Source organism: Dipodomys spectabilis, unplaced genomic scaffold (genome assembly GCF_019054845.1).
Source record: "Dipodomys spectabilis isolate Male_0828 unplaced genomic scaffold, ASM1905484v1 ptg000125l, whole genome shotgun sequence".
Lineage (NCBI taxonomy): Eukaryota > Metazoa > Chordata > Mammalia > Rodentia > Heteromyidae > Dipodomys > Dipodomys spectabilis.
The window spans coordinates 17,853,872-17,879,692 of record NW_024870802.1 but is presented as its reverse complement, the minus strand read 5'-3'; the positions used below and the strand labels follow the sequence as shown (position 1 = coordinate 17,879,692).

The 25,821-nt window shown below is 43.7% G+C and overlaps 2 protein-coding genes across 1 annotated transcript; both read left to right on the top strand.

Annotated features, from left to right (window-relative positions):
- Window positions 1-25,821, top strand: part of LOC122115690 (cytochrome P450 2C25-like) — a 451,891-nt gene that overhangs the window by 31,115 nt on the left and 394,955 nt on the right.
- LOC122115823 (PDZ and LIM domain protein 1-like) lies at window positions 1,423-10,568 on the top strand. Its single transcript, XM_042689384.1, has 4 exons — window positions 1,423-1,478; window positions 3,517-3,668; window positions 9,663-9,780; window positions 10,093-10,568. The coding sequence occupies exons 1-4, from the start codon at window positions 1,423-1,425 to the stop codon at window positions 10,277-10,279; spliced, it is 513 nt and encodes a 170-aa protein (XP_042545318.1). The 3' UTR covers window positions 10,280-10,568.

Genomic DNA, 25,821 nt, shown 5'->3' with positions numbered 1-25,821 from the left:
GCAAAGTCAATTGACTTAACTAAGTGGATACAAGGCCTCTCTTGGGGACTTCGCCTGTACCGAACTGGGTATGACCCAGCCACAACTTTTACCATTCGGCTACAAATGGAACCCCTTTCCACAGCTATTGGGCCAAATTTAGTTATCGCTAATCAACAAGACCCAAAAACTTTAAGAGCCAATGCTAAAACCCCAAGACCGCCTAATACAAGGTCATCCTTACCCTCCCCTTTACCAACCCCAGCGTTGCCAACCCCAGCCACTGACCAGCCCCGTATAAAAGATAGACTTTTTAACTTAATACTGGGGGCTTATACAGCCCTAAATGCCTCAGATGCCAACAGAACCCAAAATTGTTGGCTTTGTCTTGCTTCCAATCCTCCCTATTATGAGGGAATTGCATTTAATGACAATTTTACTAACATTTCCAACCCCGATACCAGGTGTCAGACTTAATCCCATAAATTGACACTCGCTGAGGTTTCCGGAGTGGGTCTTTGCCTGGGTAAAGTTCCAGCCACCCACCGACACCTGTGCAACAAAACTATTTCAACCTTAGGATCGAGTGGTTATCTATTGCCCCCCAATGGGTCTTATTGGGCCTGCAACACGGGGTTAACGCCTTGTGTGGCCATTGAGGTGTTTAACCACTCTTCCGAATTTTGTGTGCTAATCCAACTATGGCCTCGGGTCACTTATTATGAGGAACGTACATTCCTTCAATTATTTGAACAAAAGCTCAGGTATCCTCGGGAGCCTATATCCTTAACCTTAGCCCTTTTGCTTGGTGTTGGCGGCATAGCTGCTGGAATAGGTACAGGGGCTACTGCCCTAATACAAAATAAGGAATTTTTACAATTACATGCAGCCGTGACCGATGACCTCGAAACCATAACAAGGTCCATCTCCACCTTAGAGAAATCCCTATCCTCACTTTCGGAGGTGGTGCTACAAAACAGAAGAGGTTTGGATTTATTGTTTCTAAAGGAAGGAGGCTTATGTGCCGCCTTAAAAGAAGAATGCTGCTTTTATGCAGATCACATTGGGGTGGTAAGGGACTCCATGGAAAAGTTACAAAAACGCCTAAAACAAAGACAACTTAACCTCTCCAGTTGGAACTGGAACTCCGGAGTTGGGGGCTGGGTCAGTCACAACCCTCTGCTGTCCACGTTACTCCCTTTCCTCGTCCCCTTAATTACCCTCTTCCTCTTCCTAGCTTTTGGTCCTTGGGCTTTTCAACGGCTAACTCAGTTTATTAAAAGCCAGATCGATTCGACCCTTACCAAAACCGTTTCAGTACATTACCATCGATTAGAAACCCAAGAACAGGCTGTTGAGGCAGAACAAGGGCTCAGGTTCGGCGCCTCACGGTCCCGACCTCCCCTCCGGGCTAGCTAGAGAGTACTCAATGACGGGATTAGTATGGGGCCTGCGCTGGAGGCACAACGTACAGAGGTCGTCCAGACCGGCGCAACATGGCACGTTGCCAGAAGCAGGAGGCCCCTCATATAGCCTAAGACAGGGGCTCTCTCAGCCGGGCCAAAAGTCAACTCTGGCCATTTTAATAAAAGGAGGGGGAAGCATAGCATATACAGGAAGCAAACCTTTCAAACAATGAGCAGTCAGCCGAACAAAATGATTATCAGGAAGTTAAAAGGCAGCTAGCTTTCAAGGAAGTGGATAGTGGAAGGAGAGTAGCTGAATAAAAAATGGAAAGGGAAACCAATACAGCAGGGATTCTCAATGTACATGTGTAATGCAGGCAGTGGGAAATTTGAAATGAGTGGGGGAAGGAACAGAGGGATGCAGGCAAACGAGGGAAGTGATGACTCAAGTTTGAAAAATTATAAAAACAGACTGTTCTGCTCTACATTTAAACCATATGGTGCTGTAATAATTAACCACCTGCATGTTTATTTTGGATGTTACAAAGTGTTGAACCAGAGCACTGTCCCTGAGCTCTTTTGCTCAAGGGTAGCATGCTGCCACTTTGAGCCACAGCATCACTTCCGGTTTTCTGGTGGTTAATTGGAAATAAGAGTCTTATGGATTTTCCTGCACAGGCTGGCTTTGAACCATAATCCTTACATTTCAGTCTCCTGATTAGCTAGGGTTACAGGCATGAGCCACTGGTGCCTGGCTTCTTTTGTTTTGTTTTGTTCTGATACTGGGGCTTGAACTCAGGAACAGCACCCAGGCCCTGATTTCAAGCCCTAGGACTGCACCCCCCCCCCCCCAAAAAAAAAAGCCTATCCTGTTAGGTGACATTGGCTCACACCTGCAATACAAGCTGCTCAGGAGGTTGAGATCTGATGGTCATGGTTTGAACCAGCCTACGCAGGTAAATCTGTGAGACTCTTATCTCCAATTAACTACCAGAAAAAGCCAGAAGTGGAGCTGTGATTCAAGTGGTAGAGTGCTAGCCTTGAACAAAAAAAACCCCACAAACACAGCCCAGGCACTAGCACCCAGACCTTAAGTTCAAGCCCCAGGACTGGCACACCCACACACAAAAGACTACCTGCTAGGTTCCTGTGACTTGTGCTTGCAATCCTAGTGACTCAGGAGGCTGAGATCTGAAAATTCCAGTTCAAAGCTTGCCTGGGCAGGAAAATCTTATACTCTTATCTTGAATCAACCACCAAAAAGCCAGAAGTACAGTTGTGACTCCAGTGGAAGTGCACCAGTCTTGAGCAAAAAAGCTAAGGACAACACCCCAGGCCTTGATTTCAAGTCCCAGCACACCAAAAAAAAGACTGTCCTGCAGTTATGAATGGCGACAGATAGGGTGTACACAGCTGTCCAGCCCTGCTAGCCAGCAGTGCTGTAGCTTGGATATCCAGGAGCCGGGGGTGAGAAGAAGGGGGCTGGATTCAGGGTGGAGCACAGGTACCACGCACGAGAGCCTGCCTCCCTTGCATCTCCATCCCAGGCCAGGCAGTGCAGGCCTTCACCTTCTGGAAAACTGAGCCCCAAGCCACACAGTAGAGCCTGCCTGACCTGCTCTGGGGCACACGGAGTGGCAGAAGGAAGGTGTGGAGGCCAGGCCTAGCTTGCCTGTTCCCTGGGCCTGAACGTTTATGGATGGCAAAGCACATGAGCATTCTATTCTTGCCACCACACCTGTGAGCCATAAGAGGCTGGGCAGGTACTGTTCCCTCTATGCTATGCCAGGAGCCCGGCAGCAATGAGTGGGGACAGGAACGAAGAGCACCATGGTTTCTTCTTGTCCAAGGAATGCCTGTGGCCAGGACACAGGGCCTCAGCTGAGTTTCAGTGGTCAGGTTGTGGTCCACATTTCCCCTCTATGAAGTTTCCTTCTGTTTTCTGTAACTTAAAATGAAGTGCACATTCCTTTTCTGTGGGATTAAGCTAAAAAGTAGTTGAATTCCTGAAACCATTTGGAAAGAGTCTTCTACAGTTTTGGTTGTCGTCGTGGCTGTGCTTGCCGGAGGGGCGGGCCTGGTGATGCTTGTTCACATCTCATACATGTTCATGAACTTGACCGTTCCACAGCGTGGACCACGCTCAGGCGTCAGGGGGCCTAATCATCGACAAGGAATCTGAGGTTTACAAGATGCTGCAGGAGAAGCAGAAGTTGAATGAGCCCCCAAAGCAGTCCACTTCGTTCCTGGTTCTGCAGGAAATCTTGGAGTCAGATGAAAAAGGTAATCGTCCCTTTCTGCAGCAGCCACGGGTTCTGAGTCAGGGTCAGGAGTGAAGGTTAGTCAGTGCCGAAGCCCAGAGTAGGTGGAAGAAGCATGCTGTGTTCTGAATGTGTGGCTGTTTTCTTTTCCACTTGAGACATAATCTTGCTAAGTTGGCCAGGCTGATCTCAAATAATTCACTATCCTTCTGTCTCAAATGGCTGAGGTTATAGGGATGCACATTTGGCATGGATTATTTGGGGGTGGGGTGGGGTGGGAGTGCCCATTCTGTTACTTGAACTTAAGGCGTAGGCCGTGTGTGTGTGTGTGTGTGTGTGTGTGTGTGTGTATTTAATTGGAGATAAAACTCACAGCCTCTTTTGCCTGGGCTGGCTTTGAACCACCATCTTTACATGTCAGCCTCCTGAGTAGCTAGAATTACAGGTATGAGCTGCTGGCACCCAGTTTGGCATGGACTTTTTAAAAAGCTGGAAGGTCATTTAAAAGAGAGAGCAAGGGAGGCCGGGGATATGGCTCACAGGTAGAGTGCTTGTCTATATACCTAAAGTCCTGCGTTCAATCCCAGTAATACCACCCCCCAAAAAGTGTGAGAGCGCCCCCTCTTGGCCGACCTAATTTTACTTAGGAAGCTCTGTACTGGCTGCGGGCTTCCTGCCACACATGCATCAGGAAGCTGAGGTTGGAGTAAACATGACTTGGGGATTCTATCGGTCGATGTCTTGGTCCTTTGTTTGGTCTGAGCCCATATACCATGTTTCCGTGATGGCAAATGGGCAGGAGTGGGTGGGGGCCACCAGTGATGTGTGGCAGGTGGAATGGATCAGCCACCTAGTGAAGCCAGCTGCCTGCTTTTCTTTTATGCTTGATGCCTTTCAAAAAATAGTATTACATGTCCTAGACTTATGCTAGTGATTACAAATAAGGGAAACCATGGGACCTATGTTTCTTTGAGTCTAGCTTACTTAATATAATTTTTTCCAAGTTTTTCCATTTCCTAACAATGGGGTGATGTTATTCTTTCTGATGGAGGCATAGAATTCCAATATATATGTATATGTATATATACATATATATATATATATATATATATATCACATTTTCTTGATCCATTCATCTCCTGAAGGGCATTGGGGTTGGTTCCATATGTCTCTGGCATATCTCTTCTTTGAATTCTTCATTTTTCCCATTAGTTGCTTTTGAAAGCTGCTATTACTAAATATGTATATTTGTATCTTAGGGGTTGAATTAGATAAGAAAGGAGAAATGTAAAAACAAACAACAAGGTTCAAAAGCATTGAACAGGCAGGACTGAAGTAATAATGAGTTGAATGAGCGCTACAAGTGACCATGGACACAGCCCCCTTTGTGTTCTCTGCAGTGGACCAGCAAGCTGCCAGCAGGAGAGCCTCCTCCTCCTATTGAACAGAGCCCTCATTGTCTGGAACACAAGACTTTCCCATTTCTCACTAGAAAAAGCAGTGGGAACTTTAACTTTTCTCTTAACAGCTACCAGCATGTATCATAAGAAACAAGACTTTAGCATCTCTTTCTGTGGGGAAGTAATTTTATGCCAAACAGCCTTCCCAAATCTGACCTCAATAGTATTTCATTAAAGTCCTGCAGGAAATCTACCGTAAAAAATACCCAAGTGGCCTGATTGGAAACTCAAGTGTGAGGGGGCCAAGTGAAGAGCCTGAGCCCAGGCTGGCAAGTCCTCCCCAGGACTAGTTCTGAGTTCTGTGGCCTCTGGTATGAGCACTTATAGCTCTGCACTTGAGTTAATTCAAGGACAAACTCTACTGTCTTGGGTTGGTTGCTGAAATGAACTTCAATTGTCCTTGAAGAATAATTCTAGAGGTTAGAATGAGGTAAAAATGAAGACATTGGCCTGCCTCCTCTCAAAATTGAGTTTTCTTTTTAAATTAATTTTCTTTTGTATTATATGCTACCTAGAAATTGAACCCAGGACCTCATGCATGCTAGGCAAACACTCTACTACTAAGCCACATTCCCAGCCCAAAGCAGGGTTTCCTAATGCTGTCTTTTATTTTTATTAATATATTTTTTATTGTAAAGATACTATTCAAAGGGGTTACAGTTACATGAGTAAGATGATGAGTACAGAATTCCTATGGAGCATTGTTATCCCCTCCTTTGTTGTTGTTGTTGGGTCCGGTCATGGAGCTTGAACTCTGGGCCTGGGCGCTGTCCCTCAGCTCTTCAGCTCAAGGCTAGCGCTTTACCTCTTGGGCCACAGCGTCACTTCCGGCTCTTTTTCTTTTGGCTTATGTGGTGCTGGGGAATCGAACCCTGGGCCTCATGCATGCAAGGCAAGTGCTCTACCACTGAGCCACCTTCTTAGCCCTCCTCCTTTGTTTTTTCCCTACCATCCCTTCCTTCCCCAACTCCTCCCTCCCCCCAAAATTGTAAAGTTTGTTTTCAACATCTCATCTTTACAATGGGTCAACCTGTATCCTTATTTCAGCATTTTTTTATTTCCCTTATTAGAAAAATATATATACAAGATACAGGGAATCAAATACAGTAGAAACAGGGGTTTTACCATAGGGACAGAACATACAAAAGAAACAACAAAATCACGTAGTACATTTATAAGTACATTAAAAAACAAAAATTATTAAGAAAGCTCAAACCTCTTATGTCCCTATCTTGGGGTTTATTTCACTTAGCATCATCTTTTTTTTTTTTTTTTTTTGTCGGTCATGGAGGCCAGTCCTGGGGCTTGAACTCTGGGCCTGGGTGCTGTCTCTCAGCTCTGCAGCTCAAGGCTATTTCTACTACTTTAGCCACAGCGCCACTTCTGATTTTCTAGTGGTTTATTGGAGATAAAAGTCTCAGAGATTTTCTTGTCTAGGCTGGCTTTGAACCGTGATCCTCAGATCTCAGCCTCCTGAGTAGCTAGGATTACAGGCGTGAGTCACCAGCACCCAGCTTAGAATCATCTTATATGGTCATGTGTACATAGCTTTTGACTTTTTCTGCTTGTCCTTATCTACTTACTGTAGATAAGGGAAACCATGGGATCTATGTTTCTTTGAGTCTGGCTTACTTCACATAATATAATTTTTTTCCAAGTTTTTCCATTTCCTAACAAGTGGAGTGATGTTATTCTTTCTGATGGAGGCATAGAATTCCATTATATATATATATATGTATGTTACACACACACACACACATATATCACATTTTCTTGATCCATTCATCTGAGGGGTATTGGGGTTGGTTCTATATTTTAGCTATGGTAAATAATGCTGCAATAAGCATAGTTGTGCTGGTAGCTTTAGTATAGCCTTGTTTGTGATCGTTTGGGTAAATGTCCCAAAGTGAGATTGCTGGGTCATAGGGGAGCTCTAGCTATGAACATATGACCATATAAGAGGTGTTAAACAAAATGAACCCCAAGATAGGGACACAACTTGTTTTTTCCTTCTTGCTGTTGTTTTAAAGGTATTTAAAATGTACTATGTGCTTTTGCTTTTTTTTTTTTGTTTGTTTCTTTTGTATGTTCCTCCCCCACAGTATAACCCCTGTTTCCACTGTATTTGATTCCAGTATCCTGCTTGTTGTATATACATTCTTCTAATTTGGGGAGAGGAAGGGAAATAAAAAAATGCTGAAATAAGGACACAGGTTGACCCATTGAAACAATGAGATGTACAAGACACTATGCTGAAAACAAACTTTACAACTTCAGGTAGGGGGTCGGGGGAGGAGTTGGGGAGGTGGGAAAGGAAGGGATGGTAGGGGAAAAACAAAGGAGGAGGTAACAATGCTCGGTAGGAAATGTACTCATTACCTTACTCATGTAACTGTAACCCCTCTGTACAGTATTTTTACAATAAAAACATATTAAAAATAGTGTTACAGTGTGAACTCAGAGCCTCATACATATTAGGCAAGCATAAGCACTCTTAACACATAAGCCACATCTAGCCCTTTTTAGGTTAGATCTCATTTTTCTGTCACAGCCATCCTTGAACCACAATCCTTCTATTTCTGCCTCCTATGTAGGTGAAGCTACAGGTGTTGGTGAGTATGCCTAGCCCTAGATGTCTTTTTACCTAAAATAAAAATGAAGAGTTTTGCTAAAATAGTAGTTTCTTCCATGTCTCTTAACACGTACTTGAGTTAAATTTTCAGTGAAAAAAATAAAAGAATTTCAGTGAGTGCAATAGTGTAAAAAAAGAAAAAGTAAAATAAATCCAATAGTAAGGTAGTTAGAAATAGAATTTCCCATGTTGGCTGGATAAGTGAGAGAAGATAACTTTGTGCCAGCAGGTGGCGATGTGGGACTGAACAACCCACAGTGCGGGCTGCCTCATTTAGCTCACAGCCTGCTCTGCTGCTGCTGCAGAGCTGTTCTATCAGTCCAGGTCTGTTCATCACAGGAAGAGAAGTGGATTCTTCTACCCAGTGTGGATTTATGTCTTTCTTTGGTTTCTCTTCCACCCCTTTGTGACGCCCGCCTTTTTTTTTTTTTTTTCCTGGTGATTTTTCTGCTGATGGAGTTATGTGAAAAAGGCACTCTTTCCTGGATGAGACCCTGATCTTGCCCAGCTGGTCCCTTCAGAAGTTAGTTTGCCTTTCTTTCCATGCTGTGCAGATGTGCAGAGCTGCTGCTGTTCTTTGTTGTCATGTGGGGTAGACATCCAAGTGCTATCAGCCAGGGATGCTTGAGACGGGAGGTTTGAGCCCTCTTCCCCCTAGGCAGCGCCAAGATTGCAGTACATTTGCCTTGGGTGCAAAATTTAGGAGTGTAAGGTCCATTCCTGTACGGCGAACAGACCTCGCCCAGTACCTGCGTTACCTAGGCAACTGGGACACCTGGAAGAGGTCACATCCGCATCCGTTGAGGTCACATCTTAACCTGATGTGGCCACACCTTTCTCCCACCTGATCCCACTTCCCTTTACCTGGACATACCCTTCCCCGCCCCCTACCCTATATAAGGCCTAATCTGGGGCCAGACGCCCCTCTTTCCTTTTGCCAGCCGCGTGGAGTACCAACCTTGCCTGGTCCCAGCAGGTCTACTGAATAAACCTACCCCTTACCTGAATACCACGTGCAGTGCAGTTCTTACCCGGCTACCTCTTTTAAAAACCTAACAAGGAGGGCATTAAAAAAAAACAATAGTCAGCAGTCTCCAGCCCCTCATGCCTGTAATGCTAGCTACTCAGGAGGCTAAGATCTGAGGATGGAGGTTGGAAGCCACCCTGAGCAGAAGTCTGTGGGACTCTTATCTCTAATTAACTACCAGAAATATCTTGGCCTTTTAGCTTAAGGCTAGTGCTCTATCACTTGAATCACATCTGTACTTCTAGCTTTTTGCTTTTTTTTTTTTTGTTAATGGGAATTAGTCACTCAGATTTATCTCCTGGGACTGGATTTGAACTTCAGCCTTCTGAGTGGCTAGGATTATAGACGAGTCACTGCCACCTGGCTCAGATATTATTTTTATTTAATTATTTATGAATCGGCATAAGGCATACATATGTATATATACACATACATATTTTGGAGGGGATGGTACTAGGGTTTGAACTCAGGGTCTGGTTGCTTGGCGGCTCATGCTCTACCACTTGAGCCACACCTCCAGCCCCCTGGTGTAAAGCATTGTAAGTTGCACATCAATGTTTGTATGTATCTAATAAGAATGTAATATAATTTTTGTCCTGAGGGTTGAATGTGTGTCAGGTACTGTAGGGAGGCTTTTTATGTATGTTTTAATCTTTTTTTTTTTGTGTGTGTGAAACAATGGAGGGAAAAATGATTTCATGATTTATAGAAAAGGCTGGGAGATCAGAAAGGTTAAGTAACTTGCTCACTAGCACATAGTAGGGTCACATCTGTTGGACTCCAGTGTCTCTGACCTACTTGGGCATAGATGTGTATGTGTGGCTCTGTGTGAGTGAATAAGTGATACTCAGGCACTAATGTACTTCCTGGCCAATGTAAGTGTTTTTCTTGTTTCAGGGGACCCCAACAAGCCCTCGGGATTTAGAAGTGTGAAGGCTCCAGTCACCAAAGTGGCTGCCTCGATTGGAAATGCTCAGAAGCTGCCCATGTGTGACAAATGTGGCACTGGCATTGTGTGAGTATCTGCTTTCGGGGTCTTGGCAGCCCTGCAGGTGGGCTGTCTGGGAAAGATGTGGGCAGCTTGGATGTGAAGGAGCTAAATAAACCCTTTACATTGTGAACTTGTCAAAGCAGGAAGTGGGCGGGGCTCCCAGCATTTCGGGGGCGGGGCTTCTTTACATCCCCGCGGGAGGCTCCTCAGGGAGGCCTGGGCTTTGCTTTCCCGGGCCTTTGTGGAGAAGCTCTGCTCCCAGCTCCAGGAGACCAGTGCGGAGCCAGGTGCCGCCCTGGTGCTCAGGTCACTGACCCAGGCCTCTTCTTGCTGTAGCGGGGTGTTTGTGAAGCTTCGAGAACGTCATCGCCACCCTGAGTGTTACGTGTGCGCCGACTGTGGCACCAACCTGAAGCAGAAGGGCCATTTCTTCGTAGAGGATCAGATCTACTGTGAGAAGCACGCCCGGGAGCGGGTCACCCCCCCTGAGGGCTACGACGTGGTCACCGTGTTTCCCCAGTGATGCACAGGCCACACGGGCTGGGCTCCCAGCGCGGTGGCGTCCCTCTCCTCTGCGGACAGCCCGCCTTTGCTCGGTGTTTCCCAGGCTCCCTCCGTGCAGGCCCTCCTTGGGCTGACTGACTCACGCTGGCAGTGTGAGGCGGCCTTTGACGGCTAATGGCACTGGCTCCGTTCGTGGTCCTGACAGCATCGCCGCCTCCTTCCTCACCTTGGTCCCTCTCTGCTGCAAATGGCCGTCAGCCCCTCTCAGGATTTAATACGTCTGATACGGATTTCCTTCTTCCCCAATAAATGTGGCCTGTTAAAAAGTGTGTTGTCTCCTTTTCCACAGTGTGTTCTGGGCCCTGCCTGGTGAGATCCTCCTCTCTTGCTTTGGTTTTCTACTTTTGTGTGAGTTGCGGGCCTTTCTGGGTATGAGGCTGTTTCTTTTTTTTTTTTTTTTTTTAATTTTATTTTATTTTATTTGAGAACATACTGTACAGAGGAGTTACAATTACATGGGCAGGAAAATGCATACATTTCTTACCAAGCATTGCAGCCTCCTCCTTTGTTTACCCTTCACCTCCCTTCCCAGCCTCCCCCTCTCCCCCACCCAATCATACCCCCCCTCCCCCCCCCCACCGACATTGTAAAGCTGGTTTTGACATGACATTTTGTACTTCTCATTGTTGCAACAGGTCCACCTGAATCCTTAAACGACTTGTTTGTCCCTGTCTCCTCCACATGTTATACCAACATCAAATATAGTGAAAGCGGGGGTTACACTGTGGGGGAGGGACATACAAAGCAACAAAGAAATAATATTATAAATGCGTTAGAAACACATGCATGAAAGAAACAAAAACATTAAAATACATATTTGAGGGTTCGTTTTCCTAACATCACATTCTCTGACTTTTTCCGCTTGACTCATACCTATACTAGATATTGCAAATAAGGGAAACCATGGGACCTATGTTTCTTTGGGCCTGGCTTACTTCACTTAATATAATTTTTTCCAAGCCTTTCCATTTCCTAACAAATGGGGCAATGTCATTCTTTCTGATGGAGGCATAGAATTCCATTGTGTATATATACCACATCTTCTTGATCCATTCATCTACTGAGGGGCATCTGGGTTGGTTCCATATCTTAGCTATGGTAAATAATGCTGCAATAAACATAGTTGTGCTGGTAGCTTTAGTGTGGCCTTGTTTGTGATCATTTGGGTAAATGCCCAAAAGTGGGATTGCTGGGTCATTGGGGAGCTCTATGTGGAGTCTTTTGAGGAACCTCCATACTGCTTTCCAAAGTGGTTGAACAAGTTTACATTCCCACCAACAATGAAGTAAGGTTCCTTTCTGTCCACATCCCCTCCAGCATCTGTTGTTGTTAGAGTTCTTGATTTTTGCTGTTCTAACTGGAGTGAGGTGATATCTCAATGTTGTTTTGATTTGCATTTCTTTTATGGCTAGGGATGTTGAACATTTCTTCATGTGTCTATTGGCCATCCTTCTTTCTTCTTCAGAGAAGCTTCTCTTTAAGTCTTTCGCCCACTTACTTATTGGGCAGTTGTTTCTTTGAGGATTTGTTGTTGGGTGGTTTAATTTTTTGAGTTCCAAGTATATTTTAGATATGAGACCCTTGTCCGTTGTATGGCTAGTAAAGATCTTCTCCCAATCCGTGGGCTTTCTATTGATCTTGCTAGCTATGTCATTTGCCCTGCAGAAGCTCTGCAACCTTATACAATCCCATTTGTCCAACCTTTCTTTGATTTGTTGTGTTTCTGGGTCTCTATTCAGAAAATTTCGGCCTGAGCCGAGGAGACCCAGGGTTTCTCCTATTCCATCCTGTAGTGTTTTCAGAGTGTCTGCTTTGAGTTCAAGGTCTTTGATCCATTTGGAGTTGATTCTGGTGCAGGGTGATATATAAGGATCTAGCTTTAGTTTTCTACATGTAGTTAACCAGTTTTGCCAGCACCATTTACTGAAGAGGCTGTCTGTCTTCCATTCTATTGTTTTAGCTCCCTTATCGAAGATTAGATGGCTATAGGTCTGTAGGTTCATTTCTGGGTTTTCAATTCTATTCCATTGGTCCTGAGGTCTGTTCTTATGCCAATACCAAGCTGTTTTGATTACTATGGCTTTATAGTAGAGTTTGAAATTTGGTACTGATATTCCTCCAGCAGTGTTCTTGCCGTTGAGGAGCGTTTTTGCTATTCGGGGTCTTTTATTGTTCCATATGAATTTTTGGATTGCATGAGGCTGTTTCTTTTTTTTTTTTTATTGTAAAGCTACTATACAGAGGGTTACAGTTACATGAGTGAGGTTATGAGTACACTTCCTCTTGAACATTGTTACCCCCTCCATTGTTTTCCCCCTACCATCCCCTCCCTCCCTCCCTTCCCCGAGGTTCTTTTTTTTTTTTTTTTTTTGATTGTGATTAAATGACTACATAATTTCAAAGTCACAAGTTCATGCTAACTTCCCTGGAGCAAATTGTCTACCACAGTCTGTAATATATAACAGTGTTCACATGTTATATACCATGTTTGTGATCAGCAGCATGGGGATATTTAGTAGTGGTTCAACCAGATGAGCGGGAGTTCTTTGTTTCTTAAGTCCTGTTAGTTTTATCGTATCACCTTACCTTTTGGATTTAGCATCCACTTATCAGGGAGACCATGTACCGTTTGTCTCTTCGTTCTTGGCTTACCTCGCTCAACATGATTCCTTCTAGCTCCATCCATTTCCCTGCAAATGCCATTATTTTGTCATTTCTAATGGCTGCATAATATTCCATTGTGTATAGATACCACAATTTTTGGATCCATTCATCTGTGGTGGGGCATCTAGGTTGTTTCCATATCCTGGCTATTGCGAACAGTGCTGCAATAAACATGGAGGTGCACATGTCCTTGTATATTGGTTCCTGTTGTTCAGGGTAGATGCCTAGAAGTGGTATGACTGGGTCGTAAGGGAGGTCAATCTTTAGCTTTCTAAGGACCCTCCAGACTGCTTTCCAAAGTGGTTGTATAAGTGTACATTCCCACCAGCAGTGTAACAGGGTTCCTCTTTCTCCACATCCCCTCCAGCATTTGTCGTTGGCTGATTTGTGGATGTGGGACATTCTGACTGGGGTAAGGTGGTATCTCTGGGTTGTCTTTATTTGCATTTCCTTCACCACCAGGGATGATGAACATTTCCTCATGTGTTTCTTTGCCATTTTTATTTCTTCGTTTGAGAAGTCCCTCTTTAGTTCCCTTGCCCATTTAGTAATTGGTTTGTTAGGTTTGGGAGGGATTAGTTTCTTGAGTTCCCTGTATATACAGGATGTTAACCCCTTGTCTGATATATTGCTGGTAAATATTTTTTCCCAATTAGTTGGTTGTCTTTCTAGCTTAGTTGCGATAGATTTAGCTGTGCAGAAGCTTTTTATTTTAAGGTAGTCCCATTTGTCGAGTCTCTCTCCAACTTGTTGTGACCCTGGGACTCTGTTCAGGAAGTTCCTTCCTGTGCCTATTAGTTCAAGTGTCTCTCCTACTCTGTCCTGTAGTAGTTTCAGAGATTCAGGTTTAATGTTAAGGTCTTTAATCCATTTTGAGTTGATGTTGGTGCATGGTGATAGGCTGGGGTCCACTTTTAGTTTTCTGCATGTGGCTGCCCAGTTTTCCCAGCACCAGCGGTTGAAGAGGCTGTGTTTCTTCCATTGTATGTCTTTGGCTCCTTTGTCGAATATCAGCTGGCTGTAGGCCTGTGGATTTATATCTGGATCTTCTATTCTGTTCCATTGGTCTTCGGGTCTGTTTTTGTGCCAGTACCATGCTGTCTTTGTGATTATAGCTCTGTAGTAGAGTTTGAAGTTCGGCATGGATAGCCCTCCCATATTGTCTTTATCCCCTAGAATTGTTTTGGCTATTCTAGGTCTTTTGTTGTTCCATATAAATTTTTGGACTGTTTTCTGTATTTCAGTGATGTACGTCATTGGGATTTTAATAGGAATTGCATTGAATTTGTATATTAGTTTTGGAAGTATCACCATCTTTACTATATTAAGTCGGCCTATCCAGGAGCATGGGAGGTCTTTCCATTTCCTAGTGTCTTCTGCAATTTCTTTCTTTAACTTTTTATAGTTCTCATTAAATAGTTCTTTTACATCTTTGGTTAGGTTAATTCCTAAATATTTTATTTTTTGGGAGGTTATTGTGAATGGGGTTGCTCCCTTTATTTCCCTCTCTTCCTGTGCATTATCAGTGTATAGGAAGGCAACTGATTTTTGTGGGTTTATTTTGTATCCTGCTATTTTGCCGAAGTGACTTATGATTTCTAAAAGTTTGGGGATGGAGTTTTTGGGATCGTGGAGGTATAGTATCATGTCGTCTGCAAAAAGGGATAGTTTAACTTCTTCTTTCCCTATGCGGATCCCTTTAATGTCTTTTTCTTGCCTTATTGCCCTGGCTAAGGGTTCTAGGACTATGTTGAAGAGGAGTGGAGACAGTGGACATCCTTGCCTTGTTCCTGTTTTTAGGAGGATTGGTTGTAGCTTTTCCCCATTAAGTATAATATTGGCTATTGGTCTGTCATAAATGGCTTTTATTGTTTTTAGAACTGTTCCTTCTATTCCTATTTTCTCCAGAGCTTTTAGCATGAATGAATGTTGAATTTTATCAAAGGCCTTTTCTGCATCTGTGGCGATAATCATGTGATTCTTGACCTTGGCTCTGTTGATATGCTGGATTACATTTATTGACTTACGTATGTTAAACCATCCCTGTGTCTCTGGGATGAAGCCTACCTGATCATAGTGTATTATTTTTTTAATGTGTTTCTGGATTCTGTTAGCTAGAATCTTGTTAAGGATCTTTGCATCTGTGTTCATCAAGGAGATTGGCCTGTAATTCTCCTTTTTGGTTGGGTCTTTGCCTGGTTTGGGGATGAGTGTGATATTGGCTTCGTAGAATGAGTTTGGGATGGCTCCCTCCTTCTCTGTTTCTCTGAAGAGCTTGAGGAGTATGGGTATTAGTTCTTCTTTAAAGGTCTTATAGAATTCTGCTGTGAATCCATCTGGTCCTGGGCTTTTTTTGTTGGAAGACTTTTGATAGCTTCCTGTATCTCATTATAGGATATTGGCTTATTTAATTGGTTAACTTCTTCTTTGCTCAGTTTGGGTAACTTGTATTTCTCTAAAAATGCATCCATTTCCGCCAGATTTTCTTCCTTTAGAGAGTATAGCTTTTGAAAGTAGTCTGTTAGAATTGTTTGGATATCTTGGGTACGTGTTGTGATGTTTCCCGTGGCATCCCTAATCCTATTAATATGGGTTTCCTCTCTTCTTTTTTTAATTAATCTTGCCAACGGGCCATCAATTTTGTTTATTTTTTCAAAGAACCAGCTTTTTGTTTGGTTTATTTTGGTTATGGTTTTCTGATTTTCTAATTGGTTAATCTCTGCTCTCAATTTGGTTATCTGGCTTCGTCTAGTAGCTTTAGGTCCCATTTTTTCTTGTTTTTCTAGCTGTTTTAGTTGCAACATGAGATTATTTACTTGGTCTGTCTCCATTCTCTTGATGTGGGCACTGAGGGCAATAAATTTGCCCCTCAGGACTGCTTTTGCTGTGTCCCACAAGTTTCTTTGTGAGGTGTTTTCATTTTCATTGAGTTGTAGGAAATGCTTTATTTCTTCTCTGATCTCTTCTGTTACCTAGGCCTTGTTAAGGAGTGTGCTGTTCAATTTCCATGTATTAGAGAAATTTCTGCGGTATGCTTTGTTATTGAGAGCTAGTTTGATTCCACTGTGGTCAGATAGGATACAGGGGATTATGTCGATCCCTTTGTATTTGCTTAAGTTCCTTGCATGAACTATGATATGGTCTATTTTGGAGAAAGTTCCATGAGCTGCTGAGAAGAATGTGTACTGTGTTGTTTTAGGGTGAAATACTCGGTAGATGTCAGTTAATTCCGCTTGAAGTATGGCCTCACTTAATTCGGTAGCTTATTTGCCAATCCTCTGGTTGGTAGACCTGTCCTTTGGTGAGAGTGGCGTGTTAAAGTCTCCTAGTATTATCGTATTGGGATCTATTTTATTCTGTAAGTTTGAGAGCATTTGTTTAACATATCTGGGTGCACCGATATTTGGGGCATATAAGTTGATGATGGTTATATCCTCCTCTTGGATTGTTCCCTTTATTAATATGTAGTGTCCATCCTTGTCTTTCTGTACTGATTTTAATGAAAAGTTTATTTTGTCAGATATCAGGATAGCTACACCTGCTTTCTTATTGGGGGCATTTGATTGGTAGATCCTTTTCCACCCCTTCACTCTGAGTTTGTTTGTATGTTTGGCTGAGAGGTGGGTCTCCTGAAGGCAACAGATGGATGGGTCTTGTTTTCTGATCCAGTCCTCAGTTCGTTTTCTTTTAATTGGCGAATTCAGCCCATTTATATTAAGAGAAAGTATAGAGAGATGCATTGTTGTCCCTGCCATTCCGTTTTCCTAATTTTTTCTTTTTTCCTTTCCTCCTTTGCTTGCTCAGTTAGACTTTGAGTAATGCCTGTTTGGGGCAGGTCCCAGTTCCTGGTTGCTTTCTTCAGGTTGTGTCCCCCCTCTTAGAATTCTTTGTAATGCTGGCTTAATGTTTATGTATTCATTTAGTTTTTCTTTGCTATTAAAAGTTTTCAGTTCTCCATCGAATGTGAATGCTAGCTTTGCCGGGTATATCAGTCTGGGTTGGCAGTTATTGGCTCTCAGGGCTCGTATGGTGCTTTCCCAGGCTTCTCTTGCATTCATTGTTTGTGTGGAGAGATCTGCAGTGATTCTAATTTTTTTCCCGTTGTAGTATAGCTCCTTCTTCATTTTTGCTGCATGCAGGATTGTTTCCTTATTATTCAGATCCATCATTGTTACTATAATGTGCCTAGAAGTGTTTCTCCTGGGATCTTGCTTGTTGGGTGTTCGATAAGCTTTTGTGATGTAGTTAAGATGGTCGTTTTTGAGGTGGGGAAAATTTTCATTGACTATCTTGTTAAATAGGTGTTGCATTCCCTTGCTCTGGAATTCCTCACCTTCGTCCACTCCGATTATGCGAAGGTTAAATTTTTTAGCATTATCTGCTTGCTCTTGAATTTCCCTTTGGTTTAATTTGAGTGATTTTTCCATATCTGTCACTTTTTGGTCCAGTTGGTGTATTCTGTCTTCTGTATCTGACACTCTACCTTCCATTTCATTCACTCTGTTGACCGTGGCTTCTATTGTGGTTTGCATGGTGGAAATGGATCCCTTTATGGATTCAATGTTGGTTCTCAGAGTACTGATCTCACCTCTCAATGAGGTGAGATCAGTATGCATTACCTTTAATTTGGCGTTTATCTCACTTCTTACTGAGGTTTGTGCAGCTTCTATTTTTGCATCCAACTTTTGTTTGATGTCCTGTATATCTTTTGATAGTTCATCCTTGTGCTCTTTCAATTTCTGATCCATTTCTCACTTTATTTCTTGAGTCATTGCCTCCAGCAACCCTTGGATGTAGTTTTTGTCTTCCATTCCTGCTTTGCTCCCACTGGGGCTCTCCCCTGCGTGGCTGCTGGCTTTTGAGGTAAGCTTGCTGTCCTGGGTAGTGGTAAACCTTGTGATTTTTCTCTGTGATTTTCGCATGGGGGTTCAGGAGACTGCTCTTCAATCTTGTTTTGGTGTGTCTGTCTTTGCTTGGTTGCTGATTCTGTATTGGTAGAGAGAGTCTGTGCCTGATCTGGATTCTGTTGGGAGCCTATTTCCAGCTGCTATTCTGACTTACTTAGGATTCTCAGCTCTCTGCTGTAGCAATTCCCGCCTTTGGAAGGGTTGAGCAGCCTAGACTGCTTGTGTTTGCTCCTGCGGGTGCTCTTGGGAAGATCAGATGCTCTGGATGCACTCTCCCAAATACTGGAGTCTGCTATGGGCTCCTGATGTGTTTTTGTTTGTTTGTTTTGGGCTGGTTGTGGGCTTGAACTCTAGGTTTGGGTGCTGTCCCTCAGCTCTTCAGCTCAAGGCTGGCACCCTACCATTTGAGTCACAGCCCCACTTCTGACCCTTTTTGCTTTGTTCAGGTGCCGGTCCCCAGGCCTGGTTCTGGCCCCAGCCTGGAGCGCGCTCGTTAGGCCTGTGCTAATGTGTATACCACCTAGGTTATGCAGCCTGGAGGACACAGTTCAAATTTCTTCTACTGTTGGTAGTCTTGACCCAGGGGCGCTGTTCCTGGCTTGGGCATTTAAGCTCCCTTCCAGGGGTGCTCTTGCTCTGGCCTGGCCAGCAGAGTGTGCTCCACCGGCTGGTGGAGCTCTCGAACAGTTCCCAGTTTTAGTGGGTCCTGTGGTCCGGGTGTTGGGGTAGGGAGTCTAGGTCAGGGTCTGGGGATTCCCTCCAGCTCTGGTCTCCCTTGAGGGATTCACTGTCCCCTGTTGGGTACTCACCCTGTAGGTCGTCAGTTGTTGTTGCAATCCGAGTTCAGTTGGGGTGGTTGCGGGCTGGGTTGGGCGGCCCCCGCAGGGTAGTTGCAATCGCGATTGGGCGGGTGTTCTGCCGACAGGTCCCTTTGTCGCGCTGCTGGTGCCGGGCGGCTTTGGCGGGATGGAGCCTCTCCGCTCCGGTGGAGAGTGATGGGTGGGGGTGGGATCCTCGTGGAGACTCCCGGCTGTTAGGTTTCTCTGTTCCTGGCGATCCGCTGTTCTGCAATCCGGTACCTGGTGATCTGCAAGCAGCCCCCTGTGGCTCCGGCAGCCCCCGCCGGGCCGGCTGGCCGGCGGCTTGGCGCACTGCCGTGCGGCCAGTAAAGGTTGGGGGAGGGGTCTTCGCTCTTCTCTGTTCTGAAATTCTTCTTTTCCTCTCTTTCTTTTTTTGTTATTTTCCACCTCTGGTTTTTCTCTGAGTGTTCGTCTTTTTTTTGTTGTCGGTCTCTTGGGGAGATTAAACGTTGGAACTCGAACTCTCTTTTTGGTTGGAGAGAGCTGTGGCGTTTCCCTACTGCCCCGTCGCCATCTTGGTCCCCCCTCAAGATGAGGCTGTTTCTTAATACCTGGACAGGCTGTGTTCTTCTGTTTCGTTGAAGCTTGCTTTTAACTGTGTTTCTCTGGCACCTCCATCCAGACAATGCCTGTTTATAGCTGGGGCTTGGTCATTGGGAAAGTGATTTAAATCAGAATATATAAACTCAAAATATTGCATACCAAAAGGACAAATCATCTGTAGATGGTCTCAAAAGAAAGCCAGGTGCTGATGGCTCATGCCTGTGATCTTAACTACTCAAGAAGCTGAGTCCTAGAGCAATGCATGCCAAGCCAACCTGGGCTGAAAAATCTCTGAGACTTCATCTCCAATTAGCCAGAAAAATACCGGATTGAAGGCATGGCTCTGTAGTACCCAGAGTCTTGGAGCCCCCCGTAGACCACCAGAGACCTTGGACAATGCAAGCGGCCAAGAGTCGTTTATTAACGAACTCGCGAGCACGGACCTCATGCACACTGTTGTAGGGGTATTAGCAAGAGGCCCTGAACAAAGGGTTACAGCACCTTTATACATTTTAAGGTAGGGGCAGGGCCCCAGTAGACACTCACAGCAAATCACTATGCCAGGAGGGAAATTTTGTAACACTCTTTGTAAAATGATTGGCGCTGAGTGACTCAAGGGGGATGGTTGCTTTGGATGATAAAGATTAGGGGGAATTCCCATAGGTGGTCATTATCTCGGGGTCCAGTTCCCGGAGGAGGATCTGGAATACGTGTTAGTCATTGTTCCAGACTCCGGGAATGTCTGGGGCTTGAGCTCAGCAGTTAGTTATCTATCACAGCAGTTACATTCTTTAGAGTTTGTTGACACAGACCTATCTTTATACTTTAACGTTAGCAAAAGCAAGTTACAGAAGCGAAGTCAGCAGTTAGTGACTGCAAAATGGTGAATATAATTCTCAGTTCTTCAACTCTAGTTATGAGCAAGCAAGCAAGCAGAGAGATGAAGGCCCAGAGGTCAAGCCCTGGTACTGGTACAGAGAAGCAAGAAAAGAGTTATCACAAGAATGACTAAGGGGCTGGGAAGTTGGCTCAGTGGTAGAGCGCTTGCCTTGCATGCCTGAGGCCCTGGGTTCGATTCTTCAGCACCACATAAGCAAAAAGAAAAAAGCCGGAGGTGGCGCTGTAACTCAAGTGGTAGAGCGCTAGCCTGGAGCTGAAGAGCTGAGGGACAGTGCCCAGGCCCAGAGTTCAGACTCCACGACCAGACCAAAAAAAAAAAAAAAGAATGACTAAGAGATACATGCAGAAGCCAGGCATTGGTGACTTACACCTGTAATCTTAGCTACTCAGGAGGCTGAGATCTGAGGACTGCAGTTTGAAGCCAGCTCCAGCAGAAAAATCCATGAGATTCGTAATCTCTAACCATTGAGAAACCAGAATTGGAGTTGTAGTTTGCATGGTAGAGGGACACCGAAGCAAGAACATGAGGCATGATGTTCAAGCCCCAGAACCAACACAAACAAAAGGGAAAGCCATAAAGAAAAGTGTATGTTCAATATTGTTTGTCATAATAGAAATGCAAATAAAAATGGCACTGAGATTCCATCTACCCCAGCCAGCATGGCTGTTTCGTTTGAATGTTTAGAGGCAAGTACTGTGCTACTGAACTCCACCCATATTCCTTTGTCTACTCCTTCCCTCCAACCTTCCCTCCTTTCCTTCCCTTCCTCACTCCCTTCTTCCCTCCCTCCCTATCCTGTTTCTCTCTCAGTTTCTAAAGAAAAGAGGTTTGTTTTGATGGCACTGGAGGCTTATAAAGTGGATGATAAGGTATCCACATCTGGTGAGGGCCATATGCTGTTTCAACTCATGGCAGAAACATGCAGGGAGAACCAGATGCACAAGAAAGAGGTAAAATGGGGGTGATCTTGCTTATAACAATCCAATCCACAGCATCTAATCCAGTCCAATGAGGGAAGAACTGACTCCCATGAGAAAAGCATTAATCCCACGGAATCCTTAACAACCTCTCATCACCTTTGGAAAGTCTACCCTCAACACCACCAAAATGGCAGCCACATCTCACCATGAGTTTAGGAAGGAATACACCATTATCCACACCATAAGCAGTTGGTCCACTCACAGGCTTGTTCCTGACTTCCTGGTGGCAGCTTCTAGAGGAATCCTGGGAAGACTCAGAAAGATTTCCATTGTGTCTCTGCCATATCTCTTCTTTGAATTCTTCATTTTTTCCCATTAGTTGCTTTTGAAAGCTGCTATTACTAAGTATGCGTATTTGTGTCTTAGGAGATGAATTAGCTAAGAGAGGAGAAATGTAAAAACAAACAACAAGGTTCAAAAAGGATTGAACAGGCAGGACTGAAGTACTAATGAGTTAAATGCGTGCTACAAGTGACCATGGACACAGCCCCCTTTGTGTTCTCTGCAGTGGACCAGCAAGCTGCCAGCAGGAGAGCCTCCTCCTCCTATTGAACAGAGCCCTCATTGTCTGGAACACAAAACCTTCCCATTTCTCACTAGAAAAAGCAGTGGGAACTTCAATTTTTTCTTAACAGCTACCAGCATGTATCATAAGAAACAAGACTTTAGCATCTCTTTCTGTGGGGAAGTAATTTTATGCCAAACAGCCCTCCCAAATCTGACCTCAATAGTATTTCATTAAAGTGCTGCAGGAAATGAACTGTAAAAAACACCCAAGTGGCCTGATTGGAAACTCAAGTGTGAGGGGGCCAAGTGAAGAGCCTGAGCCTAGGCTGGCAAGTCCTCCCCAGGACTAGTTCTGAGTTCTGTGGCCTCTGGTATGAGCACTCATAGCTCTGCATGTGAGTTTACTCAAGGGCAAACTCCACTGTCTTGGGATGGCTGCTGAAATGAACTTCAGTTGTCCTTGAAGAATAATTCTAGAGGTTAGAATGAGGTAAAAATGAAGACATTGGCCTGCCTCCTCTCAAAATTGTGTTTTCTTTTTAAATTAATTTTCTTTTGCATTATATGCTACCTAGAAATTGAACCCAAGACCTCATGCATGCTAGGCAAACACTCTACTACTAAGCCACATTCCCAACCCAAAGCAGGGTTTCCTAATGCTATCTTTTATTTATTTTTATTAATATATTTTTATTGTAAAGATACTATACAGACGGGTTACAGTTACATGAGTAAGATAATGAGTACAAAATTCCTATGGAGCATTGTTATCCCCTCCTTTGTTTTTCCCCTACCATCCCTTCCTTCTCCAACTCCTCCCTCCCCCCAAATTTGTAAAGTTTGTTTTCAACATATCATTACAATGGGTCAACCTGTATTCTTATTTCAGCATTTTGTTATTTCCCTTATTATAAAAATGTATATACAAGATACAGGTGATGGGGGATGGGAAGGTGGCTCAGTGGTAGAGGGCTTAGCTTGCATGCCTGAGGCCCTGGGTTCGATTCCCCAGCACCACATAAGCAAAAAGAAAAAAGCTGGAAGTGGCGCTGTGGCTCAAGTGGTAGAGCGCTAGCCTTGAGCTGAACAGCTGAGGGACAGCGCCCAGGCCCAGAGTTCAGGCCCCACAAACGGACCCCCCCCCAAAAAAAAAAAAGATATAGGTGATGGGAATCAAATACAGTAGAAACAGGGGTTTTACCATGGGGACAGAACATACAAAAGAAACAACAAAATCACATAGTACATTATAAGTACATTAAAAAACAAAATTATTAAGAAAGATCAAACCTCTTATGTCCCTATCTTGGGGTTTATTTCACTTTGCATCATCTTTTTTTTTTTTTTTGTCGGTCATGGAGGCCAGTCGTGGGGCTTGAACTCTGGGCCTGGGCACTGTCCCTCAGCTCTGCAGCTGAAGGCTAACGCTCTACTACTTGAGCCACAGTGCCACTTCTGATTTTCTAGTGGTTTATTGGAGATAAAAGTCTCAGGGATTTTCTTGACTGGGCTGGCTTTGAACCACGATCCTCAGATCTCAGCCTCCTGAGTAGCTAGGATTACAGGTGTGAGCCACCAGCACCCAGTTTAGAATCATCTTATATGGTCATATGTACATAGCGTTTGACTTTTTCTGCCTGTCCTAGACATATTCTACTTACTGCAAATAAGGGAAACCATGGGACCTATGTTTTTTGGGGGGCCTGGCTTACTTCACTTAATATAATTTTTTCCAAGTCTTTCCATTTCCTAATAAATGGGACGGTGTCATTCTTTCTGATGGAGGCATAGAATTGATATATATATATATATCTCACCTTTTCTTGATGTACTCATCTACTGTGGGGTGTTAATGCTGTCTTTTAAATTCACCACAGATTTTAAATCTTTCACATGCTTTCCCTTTCCGTCAATTTGGTTTTTCCACAGTTCCAAACATTATAAAGGGACAAACTTTCATGAACTGTCACTTTTATTTGCCCATGGGTAAATAGTTGACACAGTAATTGCTTAATTTCAAAGAACTTGGTTAAAATAATAATGAACTAATATTTCAGGGTATATTTGAAGTGAAGTTCTTTGCAATACTGAGTTCACATATTACAAAACCATTTTGAAATATTTACTCTGCCTTAATATGGGGATTACAGACATGTACCAGTCAGTATGCTTGGCTCTCCATGTCCATTAATGGAGTGAATTCATAATGAAAATGTGGCATATATACACAATGGGATTCTGTTCTCCCAAAGTGTGCTATCTATCCTTTTCAACATGGACAGACCTGGAGGACATCATATTAAATGGGATAAACCAGATGCATAAATTCTCATATGTGATAAATTCATGTATAAGTAAAACCTAAAAAAATTGATTTCACAGAAGATCAATAGTAGAAATTGAAAATAGAATAGTACTTACTAGAGACTAAGAAGAGCAGGAAGGATGGGGTATGGACTGAGGATACAATGACTGGCAGGAAGAATCATTTCTGTTGTTCTATGGCCCTGCAGGGGCATAATCAACCTAGTGGGTTGTTTACGTGAATATTGCTGGAAGACAGGATTTGGGGTGTACTCACCACAGAGGACAGCGAAACTTTATAGTGAGGTGCTAATTGCTGAGTTGCTCACCACACAATGAAACAAAACATCACACTGTGCCACAGAAATATGTACAAATACTATCCTTCATTCAAAAATAAAAAATAAATTGAGCATTTTAGGAGAAGTAGGTAAAGACTAGTGTTTTGGTTTTATTCAGCTGAGATCCAGATCCACTATCAGGTGGATCAGGTTTTATCTGTGGACTTTAGATACAGTGGTATTCCTAGTGTGAGGAGTTTGATGTGGTTAGTAAAGAAAATGGAAGTGAAGAATGCATGTGTCATTTGCTTAAATCTACTACTAACAAATAGTTATTCATGTTACCTATGTACTGTGATGGTTTATTTCATAAGTCATAATGTTCCACCATTTATCTGTGGAACATTATTTCTTGGTATATCCAGGAAGGTATTTCTAGGTGAAATTAGCATTTGAATCAGAATAAGTACAGAAAATCAACTATCACTATGTGAATACACACTATTGAATCTACTGGGCTCTAGGGTTCTAGGACCCTTCTATCTTCTCTTGCTCTTGGACATTAGAATTCCTATTTCCCTGGCCTTTTTTGTTTTGTTTTGTATTGTTTAATTCACACTGGGACTAGGGAAATCATTCAGCCATAGTTTGTTTGCCTTTTGTGTATGAAGCCTTGTGGTTAGATCCTGCCAACACACACACACACACACACACACACACACACACACACACACACACACACCCCATATACACACCCCTCACTTTAAAACTTTCTAGTCTGAACTTACATTACTAGACGACTCTTTCCCTCTTTTCAGGCTTCCAACTATGGACAGAAACTGACACTATTGATTTCCTGGTTCTCAAGCTTGCAAATGGCATCTTGCATGATTTTCCAGCCTCTACAACTCTTGAACTTGTCCCGATAATAAGCTTTATCTTATATATCTGTATCTTCCATGCTGGCTTTGTTTGTGTTGAGAACTCTGAGCAACATCCTTCTCAGAAGCTAGAAAAGGGCATCTAGAAAGTAGATTCTGCCCTCTACTGGGTCTATAATTCTCCATTAGGCATTTTTTTTTTTTTATAATCACCCAGTGTGAAGAGAATTTATTTTGAGTTGCTGATTCGTTTCTTTAAATTTGAACTCGGATGACAGTGGGGCCTGAGGCAGCAGTGATGTGAGGAGGATTCTCTCCAGAGCCCTCTGGTAAGGAAGGTGATGGTGGGGGCTGTGTTTCCTGAGTCACGGTGTGTCCTGGGTGGCTCAAAGCCCTTTCCCAGGACTCTTGTGATGATCGCGGGAGACACAGCCGAGGCATCAGCATTTATACTTGTGGAGCAGCAGGTCAGTACGGGATCTTTTTTCAGGCCCCACCTAATAAAAGCCTAGATGGTGCTGGCATTGTGCTATGCACTGGAATCGGAGACCTCAGGTTTCGGTTCCAAAGTATGTGGTTCTCCAGGTTCATGGGTGGCTACAAATAGTACTGGGGTTTGTAGCACTGTGAACGGGTTTAGTGGAACCGTGAGATGGTCTACAACCTTCTTCAG